Below are 25,650 nucleotides of genomic sequence, written 5' to 3' on the forward strand. Positions count from 1 at the left end.
GTGGATAAGCAGACATGACTTTTGTATGGTTTGGTCATTTATATTCTCATGGGTGGAACTTGAGTGACTTAACCATGGTTGCCACTCTCTTGAATACATACGATTGTGCAATTGTCAATTTATTTTATGCTGTCATGAAATGTAAAAATACGAAAAAATGATTGATAAGTTACTTTTTATAAAAGCACCGTGTTTAATACTGCATAAGTACCACCAGGTAACTGCAACCGCTTTTTTAGTGACATCATCAATTTATGATGTCATAAGCTTACAGAAGCAAAGTTGTAAATGACATCATAGATTGATGATGTCATACTATAATGACATCATACATTGATGACGTCATATCATGATGACATCATCACAGCTCATCATAGATTGATGATGTCATACTATAATGACATCATACATTGATGACGTCATATCATGATGACATCATCACAGCTCATCTCCCACTTTCTCCCCGAGAGCATCCGGCATCTTTAGACGAAACTCCTCGATGGTGAGAGCTTCGTCGTGGTCGATGTCTTGCGTCTTGAAGAGGTCGGTGATCACTTTTTCGGGGGCGTGACCGGGGAGCAGATGGGCGTGGCCACGTTCCACTTGATCGAGTATGAATGATGTCATCTGTGGGGTGGTAACTTTTTCATAGTGTGTGACAATCGCCACTTATGTGCTAGGCATAGCCGGGGTTATAAACTCATGTCCTGCATGATATAAATGACCAAACCAACCAAAAGTCAGGTCTGCTTATCCACACACTGCAATAGCTTCAGCAGTGAGTATATGTACCAACCATAGACACCACATACTCACCTCAGGCAGCGAAACTTGTTCATCTTTGTCTTCATCCATTGCCGCGAAAACTTCTTCCTTACTTTGCGGCGAATATTCTTTGGACCACACGAAGGTGAAACCTTCAGGCAGAGATTCCTGGATCTTGTGGAGATGGAACGTGTAAACGAGGACGGCACTTCCGGGAATGTTCAGTGAATCTTGTTAGAAGAATAATAATTGAGGACCAAGTTCCATGACATATATATATTAACCTCAATCAGTTATGTCTACTAAAATTATACTTCGTAAGCGGGCACGAGGTGTATGAAACAGAACACCTGTGTTATAACAACTGTCGTTTCTGATCACGCGAGGAGTTGTTTTATCTTTTTATCCAAGTTTTATCCACATTTTATAATCTTTGAATCCCACAACCAACTTACCCCTTCCTTGCTCCCCGTACCCAATATGTGGGGGGACAACCACCCTCCTAATCTCACCCACACACATCCCGGTTAACCCCCTTTCAACCCCGGGGATAAGTTCACCCCGACCGAGGTAGTTTCCCCAATCACCCGTACTGTCAGTGCTGTGGAACAAAAACAAGTGTTACAAAAGAATGGAATTTTATATCCCCATGTGCGGGGCAACGGCGGTTGTTATAACACGGGTGTGAACCCACCACTCTTGGCCTTGAACCCACCACCCCAAACACACGCACCTTGATTCAATGAACGTTCCATCCATAAGCAAGAGTTTATAATCATACGTGAGGTAATTCCCCTTCCTCGCTACTACGACCCCGTCCTCCAAACAAGATGGCGGCATCGACTCGACTTTGATCTCAACATCATCCTTGGGATTGTGGAAGTCAACGATATGAACGGAGAATATGAGGACGGCACTACCCGGGATACGACCCTCTGTGATGTCATAATGGAGTCGGTAATATGTTGAGATTTCATAAAAGAATTGCAAAAGCTTTATAACATTAACAAGAAGTCAGGAGAGTTTCAACAAAACGATGACGCCACTGTTTGCCAAGGACACAAATGGTGGGTGCACTTGTGTACAACTTTATAAACACTGCCAGTTCAGCTCTCATTTTACACTGATGATGTAAGAGACGCATGCAGATGTTTCACTTGGTTCATCATCAGTGTAAAGAGAGCTGGGTAGTCTTATGTCCGCGCTTGTAGCTGGGTAGTCCACACAGCAACCACAACAACCCACCTATGCCAGGCTCCCCATACCCCAGGTGTGGGGGTAGTTTGATGACCCTTCGTTCACCCATGCAAGACCCCACCAACCCCAACTCCATCCCGGGTATCACCCGTTTAAACCCAACGTACGTGTCGTATGTTTTATTCCGTTGGTAACTGAGAGAAAGAAAGGAAATTTTAGATTATCATAAGATGTTTCTGTTTCATATGATTGAGAGTAGATTTTTTATGTGACAGTCGTTATAACACGGATGTTATGTTTCATACACCTCGCACCAACTTACAAGTTACCACGTATGTAACTTTGTGGGCAGTTATTTTTTGGTATATTTTTTTTTTATTTATTTTTTATACTCCATACTCAATGATAAGAAGACACACGCGTGATGTGACTTCACACACACGCAGTAAGAACCCACAACACCCCACCTTGAATCGAACAAACTTCCATCAGCAAAGCTTCCGTTGTAATGATAACGAACAAAATCCGATGATTCAAGTTTTCTTTCGCACCCCTCAACTTCAACCACAATTTTAATCTGGGGTTCGTCTTTTGGGTTGTGGAAATCTATGATTTCTATGTCAAATACTATCGTTGCTGAAGCCGGGATGTTTTTACCTAAAAGAAAAAATTTAAACGCTTAAAAATTATAATTTCTTTTTTTATGAGAATTTTAGATTAAAAAATGTTGATATATGAAATATTTAATTAAAAGTAAAAAAACAGTTTCAGGGAATTATCTGATGGATTTCATGAATCTGGCCCTGATCTAATGCTCATGAAGTTGAAATAAAACTAAGGATTAAGCGCTACAAAACTAATAACAAACAAAAATTGCGTCAAACAAACATTGCACAATAAGAAACATTCCGACTAAATTGTGTCATAATTGGGCAGTAAAAAATAAACAAAGGTTACTTAAACATAGAAATAACATAGTATGAAACATAGAAATCCACTAACCATCCCCTTTTTCCCCGTACCCAAGATGGGGCGGGATCTCTATTGTTCGTCGCTCCCCGAAGCAAGCCCCGACTAACCCCACGTCCATCCCTTTGATCAACCAACCTTGCCCAACGTATGTGTTGTACGTTGAATCCTCTTCATAACTGAAGTAAAAAGGTTAATGTTCGACTGTGGGCATGAGGGGGGGCTACTATGGGTGAGTCACTCATACTGGTGGTGTGGCACGGTGTTTAGCACGCCTGCCTCTAACTCAGAGGTCATGGGTTCAAAGCACAACGTTGCTACAATTGTATGTGTCCTTGAACAACACACAACTCAATTGCTCAAACCCAGTGGTCACTAAAACTTTGTTGAGTTTGGAACAGAACACCCATGTCATTGCCGGCTGTCACCACACCACGCCAGAATAAAACAAGTTATATTTATTCAAGTTCTCATCCTTATAATATGATATCTATGTCACCTGGTATGGAACACTTTCCCATTGAGCAATGTTCCGTTATAATGGTAACGAACATAATCAGAATCTTCTAATTTTCTCTCGCAAGTCTCGGGCATGTAAGTTGTCGTGATCTGCGTCGTTAATTAATTGGCAATTATTAAACTGTTCAATAATAATAAATTACATGTGTCCAATAATTTTAATTTAATTAGTCAATAATTTTAATTAGTAAAAATACATTTTGTAAAGTGCCATGAACACTTCTTTTACAAACCACTATAGTAAGTACAGTATAATGGGAACATATTATCACCGCTATACTTTGTGAGCTATAATGACAAGGAAATCAAAACAAGGGAAAAGTTGTGTCACAAATGCACTGTGGAAGTAAAAATGATTGTCAGTTTTATCTTGAAATAGTAATTTGGCAAGTGGCTGAAATCCCAGGCCCTCACCAATGTACGACCTCACCAATACAGAACAAAAAGTAAAATTAAAATAAGCAGGTTGATATTAACCATTGATGCATGAAAGTACCTTAACATCGTCCTTGCTGTTCCAAATATCAACCAACACAAAGTTGAACAAAAGGGTTGAGTTACCAGGGATGTCATCTGGGGGTTGAACAAGTTTGTTGAATGTTTATGTAAAACACAATATTTTCTTTGATTGTAAACCAAAACATAAAGAAACCCGTTGCCCAAACACCATGTCATATAGCAGAACAAATGTTGGTGAAATGAAATTTACTGTTTCACTTTTAACAGCAGTGTACCAGTAACCAGTGTTATTGGCTTATTGAAATATAATGTATATTTTAATGCAGCTGTTGTGAAATTATTTGCTGCACGCTGAAGATGTAAACGTGTGCATTAGTAAAAATAAAATAAGTTTTATAAAATTTAGGATATATATATACATATATTATTTATCAATTTAACTTAAAATTTATTACAAAAACTTGTCAAATATTATCCCATCACCTGTCCCATCTTCCCCATAAGCCAGACTAGGTGGGATGGAGATAAGTCTGTGTTCGTTCACGCATGTCCCCAACAATCCATCATCCATGCCCGGAATCAACCAACCAGAACCAACATACGTGTCGTAGGTTTTCGCACGCTGGTAACTTTGGTAAACAAATATAAATATTGTCCCATATTACCCAAAATTTCAGAGTTTAAAAACTATCTTAACTATGAATGTAATGAAAGTATGTAACTTACTTTATCCTCGCATGGCCGGAAAACGACAGTCGTTATAACACGGGTGTGCACCTCGCGCCAGCTTACGAGTTACCAAGTATGTTACTTTGTGGGTGATTATTTTCTTGGGGATTTTTTTCGTTTTTATGTATGGCTGATAATTTGGACAACCCATTAGTGACCACTGTGTTGGAGCAATTGCCGTTAAGTGTCTTGCCCAAGGACACATACACCCACAATGGTAGCAGCGACGAGCCTTGAACCCATTACCTCTGGGTTACAGGCAGGCGCGCTAACCACCGCGCCACGGCGCCGGATAAATGATGTTTATTTAAATGGAACAAGTTATTCAAAACTACTCCAAGAATCTTGCAACCCCTGGGTTGTAAATTTATTTATGTTTAAAATATTCTTAAATAAATACAAACCCGCTCTGACCGTTACCCCATGATATTTCCCCAACCCCTCATATATAACACCCCTCCCACTACACCTGAGGTACACAAATCCTACCTTGTATCAAACACTTTTCCATCCGTGTGCATCCCATAATAATGGTAACGAACAAAATCTCCTTTTTCAACGAAACGTTTACAAACTTGTGGCTTCCAAATCACTTTTATGTCAACCTGGTTTCAAAACATGGGGTGCTGCTAAAAATGCACAAACAGAGATTTTGTTCTGTCACGTTAAAAAGGGTTTACTTTCTCTTCACAGGATATTGCATGCGTTTACGATACTTACACCACCTTTGGAAAGTGGTTGAATTCAAATTTACATCACGTGTCTCACATTCTGGTTTTTTTTGCATTATTAGGTTTTCCAAAGTTGCTCCCAAACCTCACAGCCCACGAAGCAATAATTAATAAAACATCAAACCCACCTTATCATTGTTTTCCAATTCTTTACAAAATACTTTCAATATCAAAAAGAAACAAACAATAAAGATCTTATAAAACATTACAAACATATGATATCTATGTTTGACCTAAATATTAGGTAATTGGCATTACATCTTTATATATACGAAGCAAAGCAAACACATTCAAATACACAACAATTAGCATTATGAGTAGATTAATTGCATAAAATATGTTTATACATATAAACACATTAACACAGAAATATATCATCACCATATAATGTTATATACTCACAATAACGCATAACCATACACTTTCACTGTGAAGGTTCCACACATAGTCTCATTCAACCACGCACCTAACAATCCCCCCCCCGCATACCAGACTTCCATCTAACCAGACACCGGTATTACAGCATGTCTAGCTTTTGTGCAATAAGGCGTGAAAAGTAACACGTGACTTCAACATTTGCTCAATGCTGGAAAGCAATTGGTGGATAAGTTGCAGCGTTTGCTTCACTGACCCAGTAATGTATTCCTAATCTAAATATATTGTAATTCAATATATGTCCCCAATTAATTACGACCTTGTGATTAATATATGCTATCTATGTTTATTTAAAAACCCATAGAAATCTTATATATACATATTCACATAGAAATCATATACATTTGAACATAGAAATCCTATAATATCAATCCTATAAAACATAGACATCATATACTTTTACATAGAAATCATATATACTTGACCATTTATTATTACTCATATTTACAAAGCCATTACATAACTTTTTGTATGAATGTAGTTAATTTATCCTGATGCTGCGGGGCAACAATCATCCTTATAACACGGTTACCTTATTGCATTACACCTCATTAGTCATTTGGGCAACTATAAATGGCTAACAACCTATTACTGACCACTGAGTTGGATCAATTGTTGTTTTACGCTCAAGGACACATACAGCATCAATGGTAACAGCATAATAATACTTTCAAATCCAAGAAACAACCACAACTATGAACGTGTATTTTACATTTTTGAGCGATTTTTAATAAAAATGACAATAATTGAAAGCGCAACACATGCACAAGGAGAAATACGACGTCATATAAATGACATGTCGTGTTTTGTTCATTCATTCAACATAGGGGTCATATTTGGTGACCAATATACAAGTGTAGTAGGGCGACGTCTATTTAGTTTGTGAATTGAATTAACTTTAACTTTATGTCGGGGCAACGACAGCCCTTATTACACGGGTTTAACACGTGCTCGCTTACGAGTTACCATGTATGTAACTTTGTTGATGATTGATTTTGGTTTGGCTGACAATTTATACAATCCATTAGTGACCACTGGGTTGGAGCAATTCAAATATAAACAAGGTTTATGAAGTCGACAATGTGAATAATAATGAGCATTGTTACGTCATATGTTTGTTTACACTCTACTGTTACGTCATCAATTTACTGATGAGTCGACAATTTTTGAAAATTTAAAAATGAAACGAAATAAAACAAATAATAAACAAACTAAAACAATCATATTAATGAATGTAATGAACGAATAAATCACGTTTATGTAAAATGTTGCTTGAAAATGTAAAATAATAAATAAACAATTGGTTCTAACTATATTTATTACACCTTTTAACACCCAATGTCCAAGGAATCCCAGCTTTTGCAAAAACTTTTATTGTTTTTTTCAGTCTTGAGTTTCTTGATATCACAATGACATCATAAAGAAGTTTGATAATGACACCACGAAGAAGTTTGATAATGACATCAGGAAGACAGATACAGCTGTTATCTTTTCTCTGAAAAACGTTTGATGATGACATCACAAAGGTGATTGATGACACTTTTATCTTTTCTTCATGAACGAAACATTCTGTGACGGTTGACTGAACACTCCATATTGCCCACTAGTGGTGGCAGCGACACGGAAAACATACGACAAACGACGATCTAGCCCGATCACATGATAGGAGGTTGATTTGATGTTTTCAGCAACAATTTTCCACGAGGATGAACCTGGAAGTTATGTTGGAATTTCTACAGTAATTCTAATGATGGAAACTTTATTTATTATGAATGGCAATAGCGAAATAATAATAAAGATAAAATTAAATAAAAAGTATAAGAAATGGGAATTAACAACAAAACAAAAGTGGTTGCACACTATGAATGGAAACATCGGGAACATCGGGAACATCGGGAACAAGGATAAAAGATGATTTTAATTGATTGAAGATCACAAACATAAATATCAAACTTCAAAACATTGAATTTCAACAAACCATGACTTTGCATTTCCAAACGGTAGCTTATTTGTGCTGAGTCACAATGGGAAGGTGACCACCTGACCCAAACATCGGCCCCCACGACTCGGGATATTATTGGGGGGTCGGGGGTGTTTCCCCTCAGTGGAGAAAAACCTGGAGAAAAATAAAATCAATATTTTTTCGGTTTTATTTCCAACCCCCAAACTTTACTTTCAATGGTTATATTGCGCAACAATGCTGGTTCATTCACTTTATTGAATATTTTTATAACGAACGCAGGAAAATTCTATTAAAAGTTTAACCGCTTTTTTCCATAAGCGCCTTATTAACGATTTTCGCTTCACCGTTACTTCCCCGTTGTTTGTATATTATGACTTCGTTACTCAGAACAAAGAGACAAAATAAAGTTTGTTCATTTTTGCTCATTTCAATAATTAATATCGTTTATTTATTTTTGATTCATGCCCACAGTTAATTAAATAATATGTTTTACTTCTATTTTGAAGCGGACTTCCTCGCATCATCGCCCCTGCTGTTGTGACATCACTATCATCATTATGATGTCGTTGTTCAAACAATGGCCCCCGTAACCCTCCCTTTACCATCGAGGGTCGGATTGCTGAATCAACCGACAATCCTCGGACCATCATCTGGCGCCTCCTTGTGACGGAAGATATGGAAGAAAGAGGGCTGCTAGGTGGCGCACCAGAGCCCGGCTAAACAAAGAAAGTTTGTTTTGTTAACAACAAAAGTTGATTCTTAATGTTGCCACTGATTGTAGGTGTATGTGTGCTTGGCAATTTCTCCAACCCTGTCGTTGATGATGGTTGTATCATTTAGGGGCTCGAGGTAATGTGCCAACTCTGGCCGAAATCTTAACATTATGTCGATAATATTCGCAAAGCTTGCTGCGTGTTCTACATTACTCAACATAAAGCATAAAACACCACTTACAAAGGTCAGTGGTTGGGGTTAAAAAACGTGAAATAATGAAAGTTATCTGAAGTTAAACATAATTGAAACAACAAATCTCACCAGAGTATTCACTTTACGAATAACTTTTCTTTTGTAGTTTCCAACATCGGGATATTTCTCATCTCCCGTCTTTAAGGGACGAAACTTCTGGTCTGGAGGTTTTTAATTTAAGTTGATTTGAACTTATGTTAGTGGTGTGAAATGGGAGTGGTGGGCGTGGGTTCGAGGCTTGATGTTGCTACTATTGTGGGCAGATGTGTCCTTGGGCAAGACACTTAACGGCAATTACTCCAACTCAGTGGTCACTAATGGGTTGTCTAAATTAATAGCCATTATCACAAAGTTACAGATGTGATCACTAGTAAGCGGGCAAGAGGTGTATGGAACATAACACACGTGTTATACATCGGATAAACAAAATTCATCCAAACTTACTTCCAGAAGTTTCTGAATCTGTGGAATTCCCCTTCTTTAAAATCCCCTTTCTTGGTTTGGGTATTCCCCCATGCTCGCTGTCAAGTGAAGCAGCCCGACCCCAAATTCTCCGCTTGATCGAACACCGAGGGGGACTGGGATTCCCCTCCTTACCCCTTATTTCAGTTGAAGCATGGGGAACCCCCAGTTTACCCTTAATATAAAATACTCAAAAGATTAAATTCATTAAAATTAAAACAGTAAAGAGAAGAGAATTAGCAACAAAAACAACAGTCGTTAAAACCTGCTACAAGCAAAACTACTTTTGTCAAAGCGTGGCTTACCTTGTGTGGGGTTACATGATGGGAAACCCCCTCTTTACCCCTAACTTCACTCGTTTCCTCATCAGACGAGGACACGGGTACGTCAAATGATCGATGACGCACGACACGAGTGTTTCTGTTGCAAAACAATCATATAATAAAAGAATTACCAACAAAAATAAAAACTAAAATATTCATATTTTACATTAAAACAACTATATTTAGTTGCCTTACTGTTCAAACCTTCAAGACTTTGTTTATATTACGGCATTCTTGGGTATTGGAAATAAATTAACCGAAAGAATTTTATTAATTCTGTACCCATTAGTGACCACTAGGTTGAAGCAATTGCTGTTAAGTGCCTTGCCCAAGGACACATACGCCCACAATGGTAGCAACCACGAGCCTCGTAGCTGTACCCTCTGTGCGGGAAGCAGACACGCAAGCCACTTTGTCATGAATTAATATACCAGCAACAACAAATTTGACATAGTTAAACTTTCTCACGTTTTCTTTTTTCTCTTCGTCTCTGGCTCCGATCTTCCCACTAGGTGATGCTGTTTCGACTCATTGTTCTGTAACAAAGCATAATATTATATTTGGTATTTCTATTATTAAATAGCAAAGATAAAATTTATTAAAATAACAAAGAAAAAATAACAACAAAACAACTGTTGTTAAAACACGCTACAAGTAAACACGATAAAAAAAGATTTTATTAAAACATTGAAAAACCAACAGAATTCTTCAATTGATTTACGCCGAACTTACTTCTTGTGGTTCCTTTATGACATCATCAAACACATTGTCATCCGATGATGTCACAATGTCAACTTTTTCCTCAAAACTCACTTGCTGGAAATGAAAAAGTGAGCGGACATTTTTGGACCCATGGTATATACCAATGTATATCCTCCCTTACACCCAACCCCAGCATAAACCATCCACCCCATCATATCAAACCCACAAACCTATTTCACCCAACAATTTATTTCCATCCAACAGAACCATTATATTTGGTTCACAGTAATTTCATCATGAACCATGTAACAACCAACCATATCACCCACCAACCATATCACCCACCAACCATATCACCCACCACCCACATCACCCACCAACCATATCACCCACCAACCATATCACCCACCACCCACATCACCCACCAACCATATCACCTACCACCATATCACCCACCACCATATCACCCACCAACCATATCACCCACCACCATATAAGGACCAACCACAACCCACCTTTTTACCAACTTGCAACAAATCCAATCTCCTGCCCTCCGGTGGTTTGCTTCGATCTGTTATAAAAATATCGTAAATTAAATAAAAACATGAAATAACACAAATATAGCAACTGTCTCATGCATTATGAAACTGCCAACAAAAGCCAACCCAATGACCTTACCCATACATGATAGAACATGAATACCCTTCACTTTATAACCTCCATTACACTGGTCATTGAAAATGTTTATAAACAAACCCCACACCCACTATATATGGTACCCACCCTCTTTAAGTTGAAGGGGGCGTTCCATGGACCCGCTCAAACTTCTCCCTGCTTTGAAGATTTCCCTTCTTTCCACGGCGGGTGAAGTTAGGGGGCTCGATATTTGGATTGTGGGGGTGGGGTTGGGACGGGGCTGGAATGGGGGGTTATATTACTTAGTTACTTTGAAAGAGTTAGAATGAAAAAGTTATGACTTTTGTGTGGTGAGTTTGTATTTCTTTTTTATCGATAAACGTGGTATAACGATTGTAGTTTTGACGTTGCTCCCAATCTTTACAATGTTGTATATTACCCCCACCTTCCTTACACAAGTGACAAATAAACATATCAATTCACAGCAACAAAACTTTTATATTTATGAGTTATCTATTGTTACAACACAAACACTAATTATGGTATCCCACCATAGATATCTTATATACTCACCACCAGTGGGGGCTCTTCATCCTCGGACTCGGTAACGGTCGTAGAGGAAGTGACATCATCGATCACATGACGAGGTACGGCCAATGAGGTGGAACCATACTCCCCATGTAATAGTGATGTCATAGAGCGGATTGTGAGGGTTGACTTACCGGTGAGCAACGAACGCTGAAAATTAATGATAAGTTCAACATAAACCTATTTATCACAAGATTGAAAGATTTAAAGTGTTTTCTATGAAGCAATTATAAATTTTACTTATATATCTTGCATGGCGGGGCAACGACAGTCGTTACAACACGGTTATTCACACACCTCGTGTTTGCTTACAAGTTACCACGTATGTAACTTGCCCAAAGACACACAGTATTATTAACCTACCTGCCATTTCCTCCTTGATTGAAAATATTTCAAACGTTCTGTTTCAAGTTTCTTCTCAACTGATGATGCCATCCATTCATGGTTTATGACATCATCAGCAGACAATCGGGAGGATTGTGACATCACAATCAACATCGATACAAAATCTTTTCCACTTTCCGAGATTTGATGAAAATGTTTAAAATTTAGTTTTTCGTCAAAATCACGGATCCGAAACAACGTCATTTGGTCTCTGTATAATATTTCTATAATTAGACAAACATAGATATTATATACGTTTTTTAAAATAGCTCTTGTGCCAATTATTTGCGAACTAACATTTTACCTAAATCAATAATTAAGCAGTGCCAATGATGAAAATGACCAAGAGGTCGTGGAAACTACGGTGGGCAAATAAAACAACGAGACATTTTAGTAAACAAGCGTAATATGTGCGGCAGCAATGGTTTATAAAGATATTATTTATAAAACTTACGTTTCTCCCGCAAAGGGGGAAACCCCTGTTAATGCCAGATAAGTGACAACCCCCACACTCCACATGTCAGTGCCGGTTGTCACTTGGCACGAGGTTACAACTTCCGGAGCCACAAACTCTGGAGTTCCGCGATTCCAATAAATAACAGAATCCTGGAAATAAATTTGTTAATTTCTCTACAGTGCTCAGATAAAATTTGTTCGAAAATACTTTTAATGCATCAATAAAAACCAATCATCCAGAAAGTGTAAACTTAGTATTTCCATTTATTCAATTACCAATCTACTATATCATGACATCACAATAACACCCCCCACCTCATTCATACGATGAGCGCTTCCAAAGTTAATCAACTTTAAAGTTGAATTTTCATCGAGTAAAATATTCTCGGGTTTAACATTAAGATGAAGTATATTGTTTCTATGTAGATACGATATTGCTTCACAAAGTTGTTTCATGTATCGTGATACCTGGAGTTGGAGATGATTAATTCTCAGGTGGAATGTTGCGGAAAAGATCAAATGATTTAAAACAAAAAACGGCAGCAAAATGACAATTTCTAAAACAATGCTCTGGATTTAAAATATATATAAACAACTTATTTTTTTAGTCATTAATTTCGTTCTCATTCATTACAGTTGTTAGATTATTATGTCATAGTGTTTGTTTATCTCACCATTGCTTCACAGAAGGATTGTGATGTCACAAAGAACTCAAACAATTCAATTTTACAAATTTCGGTGACAATGATCATGTGGCGAGAAGTCGTGAAACTTTCGTAGAATTTCACAATGTGATTGTGCTGACACCTGGTGGAGAGAACCATGAGTTATGAAATCCAACCCCTGGCTTTGTGGTTGGTCTGGTGGTGTATAAGGCTCATAACGGATGTAAGAAAATTAATATCCAATCTTGAGGTATTAGGTAAACAGCTTTAATGGGGTGTTTCGACAAACCACAACATGTGTTTTATCAACCACCCTTGTTACTTGAGTGAGCCTTGAACCAGGAACACCCAGGTCACAAATATTTTACTCACTTTGTTAAAATGTCAATTTCGTTTTGAGCAGTTATATGATCTTTATGTTTGTTCTGTATAAACTTTGCTGCCACCGTGTGGTTCGTTACACGATGAGTTGCTCGCTTAACGAGGGAAATCACCCCACGACCGATGATGTCATCTACCTTGTAATTATCTGCCGGAACAAAAATTTCAAAAGTTGTTCAAATATTAAAATTCAAGAAAATATTTCTTTCTTTTTAGTACTAATGTGTTTTCTAAGAATTTTTTAAGAATTCAAATTAAAAAAAGTACCTACTACTATGGTTTAATTAGTTCATAATTGACGTATTTATATTTACTTTATATTATGTTGGTTTATTTATATTATGTTTGACCTTTGAATCTTCGTTTTGAAATTTGGAGGGAAGTTTCATCAGATTTCGACCAATCAGGTTCAAGCTTGGCCTCCAACTCAGCTTTACAGGTCACATGACCAGCGATGCTCGACGCCGTGCATGAGTAAATACCCGATCGTTCATGCGTGACATCGTGAATGATGATGCTGTGTTGGTTGCCTTCGTCGATTCTGGGAGAAATTACTGAATGGTTAATGTATTTCTTAGAAAAAACACAGAGACCAAATTATTTAAAACAATAAAAAAAGCAACAAAATACAGGTTAATAATAAAAATTATTAGTTCATTAAAATGTTAATTCAAACAAGTTGTTCAATTAGTCTTTAAAGTTTAAAGACACGGTTTATGCAAACTACATTGCTGTAATTCCACAAATGCTTAGTCAGCTGGTGATATTTGTTTGTTTGAATGAAAACAATATAAATATAAAAACCTTTCAATTTCGCCTTCGTTCAACAAAACGTTATCCTTGTACCAGGAAACTACCGGTGGGGGATTTCCCAACACAGTAACTCGAAAAGTTGCTGAGTCGCCAATGTTGCATTCAACGTCATCTGTGATGTCATCAAAGGAGGGGGGAAACACCTGGGGTATTTCACTTTTTTGAAACAAGAAACTTAAACAATGATCTTGTTAGAGCTTGGGTTCTAGTCCAGAAGTCATGGATTCAAAGATAAATAAGCGACTAATTTTGAATTTAATCAGTTTAACAACATTTAACTTACTTTTGGAGTTCCAGTTTGTGGGGAACTGCAAAAAAAAAGTTTATTTTAATTAAGTTTATTGATAAGATATTGGATGCTAAACTCATGTTGAGCAGATGTTTCAAACTATGTTGATTATCAATGCTGAAGAAGACTAGATTATAGAAGAGGTTATACGACATGTTATGTAAAAATAGAGCCCAGATATTGTTTCCATGGAGTATTAACCTGTATTTTACACTTGAAGGGATTTCCCTCATCAGTTCATATTTAGCATGAGGTTTCGAATCCAAGGAACTCTGGAGAGAAAGAAGGAAATTATATAAACATATATTCAAAACATAGATAAATTATTAAAATAAAAGTCTTAATGGTGGCACATTTATTTTAGTATCTTGTGTTCAAGCAAATCTTATTCATCAGCTTTGTATCAAGCGAATTGGTATTGATGGTTCTTATACATTGAACAAGTAGTTACATATTTGGACAACCCATTAGCGTCCACAACCCAATCATCCCCGGGTTCAAACCCCCCCCAAGCCACTCACCCCTATAATCAAACTTCCTGATGAGAACAAGTTGCCACCTGCTGTAGTGACAGCCATCATATATTCCCCTCCATCATCTGGTTTTACATCGTGTACGGTCAACGATATCTTGAACCTGTATAACATGGAAGTTATAGGGGACGGAGTAAAAAAACTAAAATGTTTGAAATAGAAAGTTTAAAAATAATATTTTAAACAGCTAAAGCGAAAATAAACATCCTCATAGAAACAATATATTATATTATCATATCCTATTGAAAACCTTTTAATTTCCAGAACGGCTGGTTTGTGCCATAGTCGTTTGTAAACAAAAACAAACTTGACAAAATCTACAAGAAATACAATTTACGAATACAGTATTATGAAATTTACTGGTTTTTATTTTCTCGTTTGATTTCCGTCAAAAACCTGTTGGCAACTTTCTCTGTTTGGGGGATTTTTTGATTATTTTTATACCAAATGACCCGTGGTGTTGGTTGGCACTCCACGGTGCATGACAACTCCACATTCGTGCCAATCGTCGCTGAAACATCACGCACTCCACTCTAAACACAATTATTGGGTATTGTTCAATTTCAACACAAACATAATATATGACACAATTGTCTTCGAACATTTCGGTTTAAACCTAAAACCATCTTCAATGATGTTGGAAGTTAAAATTAGATGTTTTAACTTTAAATACTAAGCACCACTGAGCCATATGATTCACAAAAAGTTGTCAATTATAATCTAATGAAGGTAATTGTCTCCCAACTTTGCAACACCATGCATCTTTATCAGGGAGAACAAAAATAAAGTTTTCAAATCTATGTTTAGTGATGTCACAATACTCACCACAAACAATAGTGGCTTTATGACATCATCATCGTCACTATCGAGTTGCGGAACAGGGGTTTCCCCTCCGCTGTCGGCCGTCAACATTTCATCCGAGGAGGACTGGAAAGTAATTGAGTAAACATTGTGATTGCGTTTCTGTATAGTGGATGGTTTGGACAATCTATTAGTGACCACTGGGTTGGATCACATGTGCAACCACAATGGTAGCAGCGATGGAACTTTAGTCTAAGATGCGAGCACTCTAACCATTGTTCCATAACTTTATACAACTTGTGTTATAAACATAGTGGTACATGGGGTTCTTACTTGGTTGGTAATTGTGTCGAACGCTGTAATTTGAAATGGTGATGTCATCATGTTGGGTGATGACATCATCAATGTTGGGGTCAAAGGTCGTGGGCAGAACAAATTATCATCACTTGGTGGAGGTAAAGATTTCATTCGTAAATCTCTGTTATAATAACCAATGTTACATCATAGATAACATGGAGTAGTCCTTTCCCATCTTACCCCATAAACCAACTTGCCCCATAAACCAACTTACCCCTGTGATAAATAATGTTCCGAATCAGGGCTGAAGAAATCGTCAGCGGAAATCAAATCTTCGTTTGGTGAAAAATAATCAAGCGTGGCTGTAACAATCAACAATTATATTAACAAACGTATGTAGTTTTACAACACATGAGATGTTATTACAAGTTGTATAAATAATGTTCTCTTTGTACACGTAAAACCATAGATAACTATTTTGGTCAATTGTTCTAAAACTATCTTCTAATTTTTAAAAACTTTTATTTTTTGATGAGAAATTTATTATAATAGTCATCCCATTATAAAATAGTTAAATATGACATCATAATACTTTCGGATCCTGCTTCATCTGCTGTCACGTAAGCTGCCGATGAAACGCTGCTGAACGAAACAATTGAGAATCGCCTTGTGATGTCATAATCATGAGACAATGAACTGTAAAAAAATGTTTACATTTTAAAATTTCAAAACCATTCAAGTTTAGTTTTAAAATTGATAAAACAAATAAATTAAAAGTTTTTTTAATATAGAAAAAAAATTGTTTAAAATTTGCCGATTCATTACTTGTCCTCTGAAAAAGTAGCTGAGTCATCCCCCGAGTCGGCACTTTCGTTGAATGATATACGATGTCTATGGTGGAACGGAAGACTGTCGGCTTTGTTGCGAAGATAATCCACTAGGGAGCAGTCAAGAGGTTCCTTATAAATTGGAAGATAATGGTTTGTGTTGAATATAATTTGGCTATCCTTGCTCGGTATGGTAACTTATGGGCCTTGATTTTCTGTATGGCCAGCAAATAGGTCGCATACATTGGTAGCAGCGTGGAACCTTGTATTTTCTATTCACCAATGGTCACTATTGGGTTGTAGCACCCTGGGTGTTGGGACAATAAACCAAATTTGGTCTAAATCTCAGGTTTCATGTAGTGTCACGCTGTATAACCTCACCCACATACAACATCCAAGGTTATTACACATCATATAAACCAACCATCAAACCCACCTGTGTTGGAGGTTCTTGGTATAAAAGATAATCTTGCATGGGTTCATCATATGATCGAGTTAATTCCTCCCCTGTTTAAAATGCAGAATAACTTACAATGATATCACGAAAAACGACCATCATTTACATTTAAAATAACAAATTCCTTTCTAATAATGAAATACCAGAGACAACATTTTCCAACATTTTATTAAACAAACAAAGAATAATTGCAAATGTACAAACAAGCATGCTGAGTAAGTTTTTATCGATCAAAATATTTAGTTTTGAAATCAAACGAAGTAATTTGATTAACAAAAACTTTGTGAAGTGAAAACAAGAGAAGCGGGAATCCTATTATAAGGTGGGAGTTGTGACTTTATTTGCTGGTTGAGGGGTCGTCATTCTTTTTCAAACCAGCTTGTAACCTTGTCATGGCACGAACAGCGTTAATCGATCTCTAACAATAGAAAGATGAGTTTGTTTGTCTCTTCAATACAACAGTGAAGATTAATTTATTCAAAACATAATGTAACTTAAAGTTGTTAGGTATGAATGATCATTGTTATGTCATAGGTAATATATTCACTAGTGTCCAATACATGTTGTTTTGTTCGTATTATTTGATAATAACAAGACAACAATGACCATTGTTAACTCATCAATCAATAATCAATTCATTCGATTTTAGACAAGAATAAAATTGGTTGATTTGAAAAGATGTAACAGCAGCCCATCTGACCACCCATCCTCCTATTCAATATAGAAGAGGGCTTATGTTGGGACACTCCATGGGACCCGGGGATTTATGCTGAGTTTGGCCATTACCCCAACACCTAGGGTGCAACTACATGGACTTCACCAAATGTTGAAGCCTGTCGCTTCCCCAAAGGTAGGCGACAAGGGTTTAATTGTAATATATGGGAGATCTTTCTTTGACAGCTCGTCCAATGTTAGATGCTTTCACTGAAAACTAACTTATATTTAACACCCACCACCCATTTCCTCCGCGCCACAAACTTCTTGAGGTTAACAACAGCAGCCGACAAACTTTTACGGTGTTGATCTTCCTTGCTTAACCAGGAGTGTTCCAAACATTCAGCGCAGTTGGGACGTTTGCTGCAAAAAAGATGTTCATTGTTATAACTGGAATATTACCAATAATGCCACAATGCTACTATTGATGTATGTGTCCTTGGGCAAAACACTTAACTGCAATTACTCCAACCCAGTGGTCACTAATGGGTTGTCCAAATTGTCAGCCATACATAAAACCAATCGCCCAAAAGTAACATACATGGTAACTTGTAAGCATGCACGAGGTGTATGAAACAGAACACTCGTGTTTTAACGACTGTCGTTGCCCCGCCATACAAGGATAAATAAGTTACATACTTTCTACACACACCAACCCCACTATACACTCCAAGTCACCCCAACCCCACCTTTCCCTGATATCCAACAGCTTAGTAATAAATGTCTTTGCATCATCACTGACGTCATCGAAGGAATCATCATCAAAATCCACATCGCAAGCCGTTACGTTCGATAATGTTTCCTGTTCATCCTCACCCATGAAAGGGGACAAACCTGATAATCTGGAATAAAAAAACTTGAATGAAAGTCCACCCACAGTATTTGAGGGGGTATTATGTCTTCACACATGTGATTTATGATTCTACATTTATTCACTATATTTCATATAAAAACCAAACACTCCACCCTGAGACATTTATTATAAAATGGTTTGAAAATATTTGGTTTTCTTAAACAAAGATATTCATGTTTAGACCATTTCATTTAAAATATAAAAGCAAATAAAAAATGCAAATTTAACTCAAGCATTTTGCCGATTGCATTTAGGCATCACCAGCCATGTTTGTGGAACCTGAACACATAAACACCACCTTTGGCATAATAACTTGTATATCAAGTGGAAGTTGTGGAAACTTTCTATGAAACTTACAGCACATAGGTCACGACCCCAATGCTCCACATGTCCGTACCCTTCCCCAGGGGGTCAAAGTTCACGACCTCGGGGGCAACAAACTCCGGGGTTCCAAACATTATTTTGAGGGGTGAGTTAGGGGTGTATTTGCGTGCAAACCCAAAGTCAATGATTTTGATCGAGTCCAACCGTTCAGGTGACACGCATAATATGTTCTCCGGCTGTAGAGATAATATTGTTAACAACCATGGATAAGTCAAGTTCCCAACCACAAGGATATATTTCAATGAATGTAACTTACTTTATTCTCGCCTGGCCAAAAAACGACAGTCGTTATAAAACTGATGTTTTTTTTTTGTGGGTGATTGTTTTTCTGTATGGCTGACATTTTAGACAACCCATTAGTGACCGGCGGATTGAAGCCACGGCGCCAGACATAATATTCACCAACACCCGCCCACCTTTATATCCAGATGTAATATCATGTTCCCGTGCATGTACTGGACAGCTTCACATATTTGTCGAATATATTTAACAGCGAGCGCCTCCGTTAGATCAAACGCTTCGTCAGCGATTCGATCGAATAATTCACCCCCCGTTACCCTGAAACATATGAGATAATGCTAATTTGTTACGTCACAATCCATTGTGTATACTACGTCACAAATAAATTTCGGGTGAAAAATATTTTTCGTTTGTTCACAAACAAGCTTCGTTGTGACGTATTACGTGTGATATATTATTTAAACATTGAATGTGACGTAACAGTTGAACTAATACGCAACAAAAGGATTTGTTGTTACAGAACATACCATTGTTAATTCTGTTACATTTGTAACACGCTTGTTAACAAACAAATCGCTTTGTTACATCATAAACCACAATACACAGACGATTGCAGCGATCGCTGTATTGTGACGTCACAATACATTATCCACAGCTGTTGCGACGTGTGAGGAGAAACAATCAACCATTATTGAATGTTAGTTACGTCATAATTGATCCTTTAATGTTTCATAATGAACAATGTTGATTGATGACGTGTTTGTAGTTCGACATCACAAGAGTAAAACAAAGAATCATAATTGGAATAATGTAACAACAAACACGTGTGTTCGATCATTGATTGAAAACTTTCCACGCATGAGTGACCACCAATGAGAAAGCAACAACACCGTGACGCAACAAACAGCGTGTTCGAGAATTTAAACAACTCGGCCATAGTGACGTAACGATCCAACTTACAATTCTAGAATAAGTGTGACGTCATTCTTCCCGAAGAAAGCGTCGTAGAGTTGTAGAAGCTTGGGATGATCGAGTGAATTCATTATTTCAATCTCCAACTCAAATTCCTTACGTTGGCTCGCCCTTCTACACGCGCATTGCTTGGCAGCGAACTTGTCACCTGTCTTCTGGTCTTCCACCAACCAAACTTTGCCGAATCGACCACTAGGATGTAAAAGAATTGATGCAACTCATCCTATTGATTACCATAACAAGGGTCGTATTGAATTATCCCCGCAAAGATATCGGAATTAACAGAAAAACGATCGTCGTTACAGCACGCCAAGAATAAAATAGGCAATAGGCCATTGGTTTGAGGCGTGGCTGTGAATCTCATTCATCTATACGTGTGTGGTTTCTACCTTAGTCAACACAACCACGAACAACTTGTTGTCAACATTAACTTTTGACAAATTCCATTTATTTGTGGGTTTATAGTTTGTGTGTTTTAACCAAATGCTTTTTCATTTATTTAATCCGTAGCGTGGTTCAGCGAGTGTCGTTTCGCTGTTAATTTCCATCGCTTCGCCCCGTTAATTAATATGGTGCAGTTTATCCCACTTTGATGACGTAATTATATACACGTCACGATTGTTGCACCTACACCACATTAAAATTATCAATTACTTCTTAATTGCCATTAAACAGTTTGTTTAAATTATGTGACCATCAAAAGGGTTCGTTGAGTGCAAAGTGACGTCATTAAACACGTGATATTGATGCATTAACCAAAAGAACATATACAGTAGGATGGGGGATACTGGGACACATTTTCATTCTATTTTCTTGTCCCGTTTGTAAGTAAACGAAACACGATCAGGATGTTTCGACATTACGTGTTAAAGGCATCCCATCTTACCCCACCTTCCCTGAAATTACAATACGCCAGATTGCAATAGTCCGTTTATAATGAAAGCGGTGGTAAAGTAATATAAACCCGGGACATTACATACAATATAGTGGAGTAGATAGAAGACAACATAACTTATGATTACCTTCCAAGCGGATCTTTCACAGTATAAGTTTCTTCAAGCAGCTCCCCTGGTTTGTGTTTCACCATTCTGTGGCTAAACTGTTGTTGTACGCTAACTGTGGGGGGGGGGATAATAAAATTAAATATGTTTATATATTCGAACACGATATCGAACATAAGTTTAATTAAAACAACGAAGAAATTAGCGACAAACCGACAATCGATAAAACAAGCTACGGGTGAAAACTACCTAAGGAAAATCGTAACATAAACGCGTGACTACTAAACCAAACGTACCGAATTCTGTGCAAAATACTGAAATAAACGTCCACGTTAAAACTAATAGATCAAAATATATTCCCGCGTAAGCTATAGTAGCATATATATGGACAACCATGTTAATTAAACAAGGCAAGATATACGTTACAGCCAATACACAACCTCGGTCCTTATATATCAACCCCTAATGCAAATGTCGTTTAATTTTAATCAGAACAACATCATACAGGTTAACATATGTCATTGTTACGTCACAAACCACATTTTCTTGCATATCGTCTGTGACGTAATAAGGGTTTATTGTCGTAATTCCAGATTAAAGCTGACGTCATAATTACTTAACAATAATCTTGTGTATAGACGATAGTGACGTCATATTATCTGCATTATAGTATTTAAACACGGGCTTTCCCCACTATTTAGAAGTTATAACTACACCGACACCCAATATACTAATTTTAGCAATCAATCAAACGCAGATAAAAGTTTTTCAATATCCTCTAAATACGTTTTTTTAAAAACTTTTGCAAATTTACTCAATAACACATGCTAAAACCAGTTTCTTAAAAAAAGTTCCAACTTTACAAAGTCCTTGCAGAAACTATTCGCACACTTCATAAGAAACTGTGACATTCGAACGAGACCACCTTATCAGCCACAACAGCTAAATAACATGAGATATCATAAATTACAAACACGGGATCTATGAACAAGTTTACCTTGGGCAAACATACCGGGTTTAATATAACGAGGGAACCGAACATTAATCTAATGGGCACTGGCCGTTATACGCGCCTACTAAATAAACATTACTAAGTGGACAATGATCGCAGCTTTTGATCAGACGTTGATATATACCCACACACAATAACTCGGTTATTCTAATTCGTGTTTAACAATAACTGATCTTACAAATCACGTCTTCGATTCCAATTTTAAAAACAAAAAACAACCTTGGAAAATAAATGAATGTAACTTATTTATCGTCGCGTGGCGGGTAAAGACATTCTTTATAACAAGTGTGTTCTGACACATACACCTCGTAGCTGAATTAATCTTATTCTACTGCTAGAGTTTAGTTTACTCTGCTAATAATCTATAGTTACCAGCCATAAAACAAAATAGATATTGGCGTCCACACGAAACGGCAACAAGATATTTTTACCCAATTTCGTTTCCCTTACAACTTGAATCTGTTTCAACCACACGATTGTTTAAAAACATAAAGTGCCGGAACTCGAAATTAACCGATGCGGAACCAGAACAAAACACGCGAAACCAGCTGCATTAAAAATGTTCATTTGATCAGTTATAGCGTGTTAACATGAACGTGTTTTGTTGTTGTTTATATCTATTTAATATGTTAAATTTAACCTGTATTGTACTGAAATGGCCAAATAACTATTTATCATCAACGTCATTCATATCTTTGAATGCGATAACGAAGATGAATGAATGTATAGTAGGGTGGGGGAAGATGGGACACCTTTGGAACATAATGTTCAAATGTCTTGTTTTTGTTTTAAACAGTTAACAGCGGTCTATGGGAGTCGTGAGGATATAGTTTTATAATTCTTTGAATGTTCTTTGTTTACTACCAAATGGAAAAATAAAACAGAATAAAAAGATGTCCCATCTTCCCCCAGTATACTTTATGTAAGATCAAATTAATTAAAACAACGAAGGGAATTAGCAACAAAACGATAGTCGTTTTACACGTTACGTGCAGAAACTACTTGCGTAAATGTTTTAAATAAAAACCTTGGCTGCTAAACTGTAGTAAGGTAAGCCAGCTGTACTAACATAAGTAACCCACAACCTAAACCATCACGGATAACAATAGCGCACATGAGCGAATTAACGATTGCTATTTAAGTAAACGGTGTATTAACAAGCGTCGTGAAAGTGGAAACTCGTAAATGGGCACGAAGTGAATGAAACAGAACACCCATGTTATAACTACTGTCCTTGCCCCGCCTATATAAGCGAAATTGCCGGGTGTTGAATTCACCTGGTTCGAACCCCAGCGTATTCGTCGTAACTTTTACAATAATAGTGAATCCATATACGTCACAATGTACGGGATTCGAGAAATACAAATCATTTATGACGTCATACCTTTACAATATAATGACGTATGATTTTTATTGATATAAATAGATATGACGTCATCTTACCTGTAGAATCCATGTTGTTGTTGATACGGTTGGTTACCAATACGGGTGAAGCTTCTTTATATCAGCATGGTAGTTAATACTAAGAAAGCTAAAATACTGTTGTTGGTTAATATTACATGAGTAGTTAATATAACATTATTATACAAACACTGCTGTTGTAACTCACCCGTGCATATATACCACCAACACCAACCGTACATTGTCAACTTTCGCTACAAATATTCCATCTATAACTGCCTCAACTCACGTGACTATATTAACAATCACCCTTGTCACGACACTAGTTGCATTGTGTCGTCATAATAAGCATTAATTACAACAATCACACACCATTGTGAAGTTCCCACCCCCCAAACCCACCCACCGTGTTATTAACCTTCACCTTCTACAAACAGCGGTCAACATGTTTATACAAGTTGCCAAACACATGTTATTACATGAACATATACATCATACACGTTATATTCGCTACATACCAACGGTGTGCTAAACTAGAACATTCGACGCGAGCGGAAACGTCGGTTAGATGCGCATGTATAACGCTATAGTTACGTCATAATGAGCATGTATAACGCGCCCTATGACGTCACAAGCACGTGGACCGCGGTATATTCTTTAACCTGAATTGTGACGACAGAATACGAATTCTTATTAAAGCACCAACCATTTCAACTTTAACCCGTCGTCACCACCGGTGTCGTATAAACTTAACTAAACTATGGTTGAGACTGAACTGTTTAAAAATATATTAATCACTGAAAATAAAGTAGTGTGGGGTAAGATAGGACACCTATTTATTCTACTTTCTCGTCCCACTTGGTAATAAACAATATTTACAAAATTTCATAACCGCGTATCCTCACGACTTTAAAAGAACGTTGTTTATGGTTTAAAACACGATCCGGCGATATGGGGTTTCAGTGCTAATGGTATTTATCTTATCCCACAGTACTATAGTTAACAATTTAAACTTCGCTATTTTTTTGCAAAACTAAACTATGTTTAATCACAATACCTGTCAATAGTTATTACGACACGTGCACTTCGACCTATGACTTGTCTAACATGATCAATATATTTGAGAATTCTCCACAAGCTACTGACCCTCATATGCTTCTAACATTCAAATATAAATTGAATCCAACTCATGGTTTAAAGCGGAATATTAATATTTAATGTTGACGACTCCCAACTAACTTCGCTCCACCTTTAAGTTACCACACGTCGCTATACGCCGATATATAATGTTCGTTATATTACTCAAGATATAAATATAAAAGTTATGTCAAGTAATTTTGCATTGTTGGTTTATTATGACGTAACTATGCCGCGCATCGCGCGTTACAATCGAAGTGCGGTACATTGTTTCGTCACAAACGGCGCGATTTGACGCTTTTTTCGTTTAAAATAACAAACAAAAAAATCTACGTTGAGCTACGCTGAGTTTAGATATTTCTTTATTTGTTCTTTTAACCGACTACCTCACACACTCATCCCTGCCTGCCGCACAACCCATCATAGCTTGTGTGTAAGATCCTCAGGGATCGTTACTCATTCACTATATATATAATACACATGGGAATCAACCGGCTACCACTTAATCCATGCAACCAATGCATTGGAATAAAAAGCTCTGTTTCGTGATTGGGTGCTTTGTGACGTTTACTGACGTCATAGTGACGTA

General features: G+C 37.1%; 3 protein-coding genes across 17 annotated transcripts in view; all 3 read right to left on the reverse strand.

Moving 5' to 3' along the window:
- Window positions 1-103: 103 nt before the first annotated feature.
- Window positions 104-5,652, reverse strand: LOC149730512 (peptidyl-prolyl cis-trans isomerase FKBP9-like). Its single transcript, XM_089883890.1, has 12 exons — window positions 5,498-5,652; window positions 5,128-5,243; window positions 4,393-4,538; window positions 3,947-4,023; window positions 3,431-3,540; window positions 2,965-3,110; window positions 2,430-2,619; window positions 2,011-2,156; window positions 1,499-1,700; window positions 1,221-1,366; window positions 817-995; window positions 104-627 (listed from the first exon to the last, which is right to left on the reverse strand). Exons 1-12 carry the CDS (start codon window positions 5,582-5,584, stop codon window positions 439-441), a joined length of 1,734 nt encoding a protein of 577 aa, XP_089740016.1. The 5' UTR covers window positions 5,585-5,652; the 3' UTR covers window positions 104-438.
- An 840-nt stretch (window positions 5,653-6,492) lies between these two features.
- Window positions 6,493-25,650, reverse strand: part of LOC149730513 (titin-like) — a 106,797-nt gene continuing 87,639 nt past the window's right edge. For 12 of the 15 annotated variants that reach the window (XM_089883840.1, XM_089883842.1, XM_089883841.1 and 9 more), the window contains 28 exons: window positions 17,327-17,397; window positions 16,889-17,022; window positions 16,656-16,759; window positions 16,338-16,425; window positions 16,100-16,244; window positions 15,791-15,892; window positions 15,326-15,498; window positions 14,954-15,068; window positions 14,634-14,704; window positions 14,427-14,451; window positions 14,135-14,286; window positions 13,681-13,871; window positions 13,322-13,478; window positions 12,959-13,091; window positions 12,600-12,752; window positions 12,283-12,434; window positions 11,808-12,039; window positions 11,430-11,594; window positions 11,004-11,136; window positions 10,736-10,791; window positions 10,251-10,334; window positions 9,987-10,054; window positions 9,501-9,615; window positions 9,178-9,370; window positions 8,803-8,894; window positions 8,261-8,483; window positions 7,783-7,920; window positions 6,493-7,516 (listed from right to left, as the gene is read on the reverse strand). In XM_089883840.1, the coding sequence (XP_089739966.1) occupies window positions 7,347-7,516; window positions 7,783-7,920; window positions 8,261-8,483; window positions 8,803-8,894; window positions 9,178-9,370; window positions 9,501-9,615; window positions 9,987-10,054; window positions 10,251-10,334; window positions 10,736-10,791; window positions 11,004-11,136; window positions 11,430-11,594; window positions 11,808-12,039; window positions 12,283-12,434; window positions 12,600-12,752; window positions 12,959-13,091; window positions 13,322-13,478; window positions 13,681-13,871; window positions 14,135-14,286; window positions 14,427-14,451; window positions 14,634-14,704; window positions 14,954-15,068; window positions 15,326-15,498; window positions 15,791-15,892; window positions 16,100-16,244; window positions 16,338-16,425; window positions 16,656-16,759; window positions 16,889-17,022; window positions 17,327-17,397 (3,635 nt within the window). In that variant the 3' untranslated portion in view covers window positions 6,493-7,346. Of the gene's footprint in view, window positions 7,517-7,782; window positions 7,921-8,260; window positions 8,484-8,802; window positions 8,895-9,177; window positions 9,371-9,500; window positions 9,616-9,986; window positions 10,055-10,250; window positions 10,335-10,735; window positions 10,792-11,003; window positions 11,137-11,429; window positions 11,595-11,807; window positions 12,040-12,282; window positions 12,435-12,599; window positions 12,753-12,793; window positions 12,842-12,958; window positions 13,092-13,321; window positions 13,479-13,680; window positions 13,872-14,134; window positions 14,287-14,426; window positions 14,452-14,633; window positions 14,705-14,953; window positions 15,069-15,325; window positions 15,499-15,790; window positions 15,893-16,099; window positions 16,245-16,337; window positions 16,426-16,655; window positions 16,760-16,888; window positions 17,023-17,326; window positions 17,398-21,573; window positions 21,627-23,966; window positions 24,055-25,650 lie in introns of those variants that run through there. The other 3 variants (XR_016385621.1, XM_089883850.1, XR_016385622.1) reach the window with 3 other exon arrangements.
- On the reverse strand, window positions 17,497-24,054 carry LOC149730514 (myosin light chain kinase, smooth muscle-like). Its single transcript, XM_089883906.1, has 8 exons — window positions 23,967-24,054; window positions 21,533-21,626; window positions 20,499-20,702; window positions 19,715-19,856; window positions 19,272-19,474; window positions 18,751-18,903; window positions 18,301-18,424; window positions 17,497-17,765 (listed from the first exon to the last, which is right to left on the reverse strand). The coding sequence occupies exons 1-8, from the start codon at window positions 23,977-23,979 to the stop codon at window positions 17,685-17,687; spliced, it is 1,014 nt and encodes a 337-aa protein (XP_089740032.1). The 5' UTR covers window positions 23,980-24,054; the 3' UTR covers window positions 17,497-17,684.

This window comes from Ciona robusta, chromosome 9, assembly GCF_009617815.1.
Source record: "Ciona robusta chromosome 9, ASM961781v2".
NCBI lineage: Eukaryota > Metazoa > Chordata > Ascidiacea > Phlebobranchia > Cionidae > Ciona > Ciona robusta.